Here is a 6,407-nt window from a genome sequence, read left to right as displayed (position 1 = left end):
GGCAGGGGTGGCACTAAAGTTTATACAGAGCCCCGGTTTGTGACGTCACTTCCTGCCTCGCGCTCGGTGAGTCACGCGCCCGCGCTCCGCATCCCACCCCCCACCTCCCATTGAGGAGATAAACGCACGCCGGCAACAATTAGTGCGCGCGCCGTCGCTGTGTTAATTACGCAATTTAAAAAATGTGTGTATAATGGAAGCGTTTGTTTATATTTACACGCCCCGCTAGCAAGAGTCTAAGTGGGGTCTTTTTGTTAAGGCCCGGGTTTTTGGCCCTCATCCACGCGATTGGCTTAAAGCGGTCACGTGGCTCCTCCGAGCGAGCCAATCGCGTGTGTTTGTTTGCCGTGTGGGGGAGGGGAGGGGATTGTGGGGGGAGGGGTAAGAGAAGGGACGTCTTAGTGGGGCGGGGGGATATGGGGGGTGGGGGACGTGTGGGGGGAGGGGCATGGGGCGAAGAGGGGGGGCATGGGGAGAAGAGGGGGGGGCATGGGGCGAAGAGGGGGGGGGCATGGGGCGAAGAGGGGGGGGACATGGGGAGAAGAGGGGGGGGGCATGGGGAGAAGAGGGGGGACGTCTTGGGGGGGGGGGCATCGAGGGGGTAGGGGTAACGTGGGGGATGTGGGGGAGGGGACCGTGGGGGTGGAGGGGTACGAGGGGGAGCTGACCCCACTGATAAGGTCACCAGCTGATCCTGCACGTGGGAACCCCAAGGCGCGATCTCGTTGCCATTTGTGTTACGAGCCTGACTGGCCATGAGACCCCCACACCGCCACACGGTCGAAACTGGGCCAGAGTTTGCCTACTTAAATCCCGCTGGACAATAATTGGTTTGGAAATTCAATAGGCTATAATCGACTAAACAGACAGAACGGAATTCAGCTAATATGTGTCATGTTTGAAACGTTACGAGTCCATGATCCCGACATCGGCAGCAGCCATGCTAAATCCGCTTCTGTTTGAAGGGGTTTTTACAATACTTCACCACGCAGGTCAATGTGGGGGTTGGTGAAAGGGAGAGGTCCCACGGACGGGTTTAGAAATCGCTCACCACTGATGTTAGCCGTGGCTAGGATTCGAACTAAAGTCGCCGGGTTCAGATCGCTCCACTGCCGCAGTCATCGATATGAAGTCACGTGTGTCCGTCAGTCGCGAGTGTCATTGGGAAACAAAATCGCAAGAAATCCTTATTTTAATCAACTGAAGTTATACCCCGCACAAATGCACGGGCAGTGCTAGTTTCCTTATCATTTCCACAAACCACAAACATCTATTTCTAACACGATCGATGCCTGCGTTGTGCGGGGTCCGCAATAGTGACTTGAAATTTGACGAATCCATGGATCGGCATGTGTCTCGAAAGCGCCAATGATGTGTGGACGAGACAAGATGTGTGGTGGTCAAGATGTCAATGGGTGTGCTTCAGAGAGCGCGGTTGATCTTATCGCCAATCTGTTAGTAAATTCGAACGACAAACACGGAGGGCCTCTGGTGATGGGGAAAAACAGCCACGGGCCCTCCCCCAAAAACAAGCACACAGCCACGTTGCCATCATCACAGCTGCTTGTTTATCTCCCTTCTCCAGTCTCGTAGCTTTAACAGACGCAGCAGATGGCTTTGTACAGCGGTGACGATGTGCGATAGATCGTTTCGCCTCAAACTAGGACCCATATCCTGCAGAGAGGCACCCTCGTCCATTAACACCAACATTGACCCCTTGTGATGAGGCACACAGTGTCGGAACCCGTGCACAGTTTGCTTGTACTGAATGTTCCTGGAATTGTGACCTCCCAGAAGGCTGTGTGGCTGATGGAATGTGTAAAAAATATACAATATATACTCTCATTGTTTTACATGGAGAGACAGACATGGGTTGGGGTATTGTCCTCCTAATTCTGCTGTCGCCACTCAGCTCTCTGCGTGCCGTTTGTTCAGTGGCTTAAAACTTACAAGTGAATAGAAGAGATTACGAATCGTTGAGAATCATTAAAAGCTGTTCCATGGAGGGGGTCACAGAGACGAGTTGAGAAACAATGGGCCAACCATCTTGTTATTGGTCGACTTCTCTTCATATTCGATTGATTTGCTTGTTGAACAACCACCATCCATCCTGGAACCCGCCTCCCCTTTCGTCTGCCGATGTCAAGCATTGTATCTGTTGGTACATACACAGCAATCATCGCCCACGACTGTGAACACTTGGCAGGACCCTCCTGCAAAGGGAGTAATGAGACTTAGTGAGCCTTTTCATTTTCCTCCAATCCATTGTAGTTTATTTTTCAGTCTGAGCAAACACTAAACTATTAAACAATTTTCAATTTACCAGGCCCACTGAGCTATGTAGCTCTTTTAACAGAAGCGACCTGGCCACAAATGATAGCTCAACGAAGTGGCTTATGAAGAAATGTATACTGTACCAGCTAAACACTCTAAACCTGTTGATTCTAAATGTGGAGGGAAAAACCGGATGACCTGGAGAAAAATCCACGCGACCACGGGGAGAACATGCAAACTCCAAATATACAGGCACCGTCAGGATCGAACCCACGCACTCCTGTATACTTGGCGAGATAGTTAACATCTCTTAATTCTCCAGTCGGCTCTTGTTGCTATTTAGCTGAAGCAGAGCCAAAACCATGGGGATGTGTGTGTAAGCACGTAAATAGTTGTCACTTAACCCATTAAGTATCTTAATTCGTCAATGGACAATTTCTCCCTATACTCATTAACATCGGTTGTACAAGCTTCCTTAAGATGAAGGGATGACCTTTCATAACCAGGCGGAGCCCTAACTCAAGAGAAACGTGTTGAAATAACCAGAGTACAACGAAACGGCAAACTCCAGTGTGTGTAAGCGAAATTAAAATAAATCCGTGCAACACGTGTAAACTTTACATAAGAAGAGCGGTTTAAACCACTCCACGTCTCTTTTTCTTATAGTCTCCACTTTTCAACACAAACCGCAGCTTCCATTACCTACAGCCAAACCAGCAGCATCCGCCACGTGCAAGATTCTCATGACAGGGCTCCCCCCCTTCCTCCCCCCCTTCATCCCCCCTTCATCCCTCCCCCCTTCATCCCTCCCCCCTTGCCCTTCTCCCCCCACCTCACTGCCTCTCTCTCTCCACTGCTCCCCCATCCCCAACTCTACCACCCTTCGTCGCTAGGTGCCCATGCCCCAGTCTCGTCACGCTCCCCGCTCTCTCCTCCCACTCTCACCCCTCTCTCACCCCTCTATCGCCCCTCTTTGCACGCCCTATTTATAGCCGGCACTTGCCCTTGGAAGAAGTACACGCTACTGCGAGTACAGTGGAGTGGGGGGGGCGGTGGCCACTGAGAGAGCGGGTACGCGGTGACGTCCCCTCTCACCTTCCCACCGGTGCCCTCTAGGCGCTCGCTACAGTGCGCTCATTCGGCCTGTCCACCGGCTGACCGTCTTCTCTACTCACTGATCTCCTAAACCGCCGGGTAACTCTCACTCGCTCCCCCCTTCTCATCTCACTACTCTGACTCCCCTCAACACGCTCTCCTGCCTCTCCCCCTCCCGTGTCACTCTTCTCTCCTCTTTGCGCTCCCCCTACCTCTCCCCTCACGCCTACTACGTCTCCCCTTTCATCTCACTCTCCTATCTCCGTCGGTCGCTCTGGTCTCTGTTGCTGTGCTCTGGGACAAGCGCGGTGCCGTTGATTGTATCGCTGTTGAGTTCTTGTCTGAACCAGGTTTCTCCTACTTGACACAATGGATTCTCGTCTGATAAGAAACTAAAGAGTTGTAGTAATTGTAAGCGTGTGTGGGTAACTGCACTCTTGTGTACATAAGTTGTATATGTTGCAAACTTTCTTTGCCTCCACTTTAGGGTTAATCGAGGTGATTTACGAAACAATGCAGTGCGCATTTATAGGGATGTTTAAATTCAGCCGCCTCTCAAGATGGTGTACAGACACAGTGGGTGTGTTTATTTTATATGGAGAAAGAGGCAGTCTTCGGTCTCTGGGTGAGTCTGTGGGTCGATATGCGAGTCTGGGAGACAAGGCGGTCAATCGTAGGCAGACGAATAGAGGAAGTCCTTGAGCATGGAGCTAGTCAAGAAGTCAACAGCAAGCGTGTCTGGGCAAAGGGGGACCACGGAGGCAGAAGAAAAGAAAAAGTGACTTCCCACTGAGGAGTAGCTGACCGGGGGCTTCGATAGAAAGCTTTGGTTACTGGAGCAGAGAGTGCTTGGACAGGAGTAGATTGAGATGAAAGGGGAGAGGTTATCGAGTGTGTGAAAGGGAGCCGAGTGAGTCAATGGAGGATCACGAAGACACAGTGAGTACAATCTTGAAATTGATACAAAACTGAGCAAACAGCTGGAGTGAAAGTTGACAGAGCTGCCAGCGACGTAAGCGTGACCTGGTACCTTTTTTCACGTCTCTGTCTCTGTCAGCCTGACCGTCTCCCGTCTCACTCTTGTCATCGCCAGAATCATGGCGTGCCTGCTGAGGATCGCGGCGTGCGGCCGCAGCGCCGGCACCATCCCGTCAGCACTCACCGGGACCGGCCGCCTGTGCGTGCCGGGCATCGGGTGCACCCGCGCCGCTCACCGCACCGTCACCACCCTGCGCCGATGCGTCCGCCCAAGGCAGCTGGCGCGATGCTTCCGTGCCCAGGCGCCGCAGATGAGCCAGGCGCCGGCCTCAGGGACAGGTACAAGTGGCGTCACCGGGACCCTCCGAACCGCCCCACGATTCACTCGGATCGCTGGCGCTGCCCGCCGGCAGGTGGCTTAGAGCAAAGGCCGCGATTTCCTCGCAGGTCTGTGATGAAATTCCCGGAATGCACACTGTGCTCTATTGAAGTCAATGAAGCTGTGTTCTCACATGAAGTATGTAAACAAGCCAATGGCCCAATCACCTGGAGCGCGCCCCACCTCGTCAGATCTCGGAAGCCAAGCAGGCTTGAGGCTGGATAGCGTTTGGATAGACAACCACTGCCATGCGTAACATAGGTTGTTAAAGAATAGTGCAGGAAAATCCATCGTTGAACTGCACTTCTTTTCTCCCGACCTTAACCAACCCACACCGACCATCATGGTGAGGTCTGATCATTTAACCTCTACACGACCCGCAAGGTGTGATTGAGGCCCTCACCCAGCAGTTTCTTGACAAGAACACGCAGGGAGGGCTGTAGCACCCATTTGTGTGCCACGCTGGTGTGTGCGGGAATGCGGAACTTTCACCCAGTGGCGGTGCCAGGTGAAATGTGAGGAGTGGGCATTCGCTTTCACTCGTCTGGCCGCGCGGTGGGTCAACGCCGCCCCCTTTGCCCTCGTGGCCCCACAACCCACGACGCTTGGGTTATTAACAACGCCAATACTTATTGATTGTGTGCTTCAATGATTGGGTTCGATTGTGGGTTCCTGACGTTTTATTACGGAAATGTAATAATAGGTAACGTTTTAGTCCGATGGCCGATGGAGCTGTGTTTTGAATCAAGTTTATCCAGAAACGTTTGTTTAAGGCCGCAAACACTAGTGTCGCGGCTGACTAGAATCAGAAAGTTGAAACTTGTGCACACATCGCGCTGCGTTAAGCACGCATTTCCTGCTACAGAAAACGAGACTCGGAAAAGCTGAGACCGGTACAGGGACTGCCCGCTATAAAATATATTTTCCTCTTGCAATAAGCACCCACTGTAAACAATTATTGCTCAGTCATTGATCAATGATTGGCCCAATCTTCGTTTTCTTTCGTATAGTTTTGGAAAAAGTATTAATGCAACAATTGCATTATTATGTTGTAAGACATTTCATGGCATCCGTGGTAGCTGAGTGGAGTCTGCTGGTCCCACCAGAACACGCGTGTTGTATTGGGGGAGCTGACAGGAGTCCACTTGTTCCACCAGAACATGCGTGTTGTATTGAGTTAGCCTAGGGGAGTCCACTTGTTCCACTAGAACACACGTGGTGTATTGGGGGAGCTCCGTGGAGTAGTGCACTGGTTCCACTAGAACACCACGCGGTGCTGTTTTGATTGGGCAGTCATCAGTGATGTGCGCCGCATTCACAGTTTGGTGGAGTCCCCTGATTGCTCCATTTTTGGAGGAAATCTTCGCACCTTCCGTGTGTCGTTCGGACTCGGTTGAGAGTCGTCCCCACTACCTGGCGCCCTAAGGCTGCTTGACCTGTGATGTTTATTTTCTGTTTGTGTGGGTGGACAAAACCTGTCTATTGTTTTTTATAACATTACCATCACGTGGCAGGTGCAGACAATTGGAAAAAAAGCTATGATTTTGTTTGTTGGTATGATGGATATTATTATAATAATAGTAGTAAATCGGCATTGCGTTTTGAGAAGGAGTTATTCTCAGTAGGCACAGACCCACAGCTGTTGCTTTATTTTTAAATGTGTTCTGTCACTGGCAATGTC

At 51.4% G+C, this 6,407-nt stretch overlaps 1 protein-coding gene across 2 annotated transcripts in view; it reads left to right on the top strand.

Moving 5' to 3' along the window:
- NNT (nicotinamide nucleotide transhydrogenase) overlaps positions 1-6,407 on the top strand; it is a 32,306-nt gene continuing 25,899 nt past the window's right edge. Inside the window, exons 1-2 of one of the 2 annotated variants that reach the window (XM_078861990.1) lie at positions 1-66; positions 4,463-4,686. In XM_078861990.1, the coding sequence (XP_078718116.1) occupies positions 4,467-4,686 (220 nt within the window). In that variant the 5' untranslated portion in view covers positions 1-66; positions 4,463-4,466. Of the gene's footprint in view, positions 67-3,254; positions 3,469-4,462; positions 4,687-6,407 lie in introns of those variants that run through there. The other variant, XM_078861988.1, reaches the window with a different exon arrangement.

The sequence above is a fragment of the Lampetra fluviatilis genome, chromosome 13 (genome assembly GCF_964198595.1).
Source record: "Lampetra fluviatilis chromosome 13, kcLamFluv1.1, whole genome shotgun sequence".
NCBI lineage: Eukaryota > Metazoa > Chordata > Hyperoartia > Petromyzontiformes > Petromyzontidae > Lampetra > Lampetra fluviatilis.
Note: the sequence above shows the minus strand (reverse complement) of the source record. Positions and strands in the feature narration are given on the sequence as shown.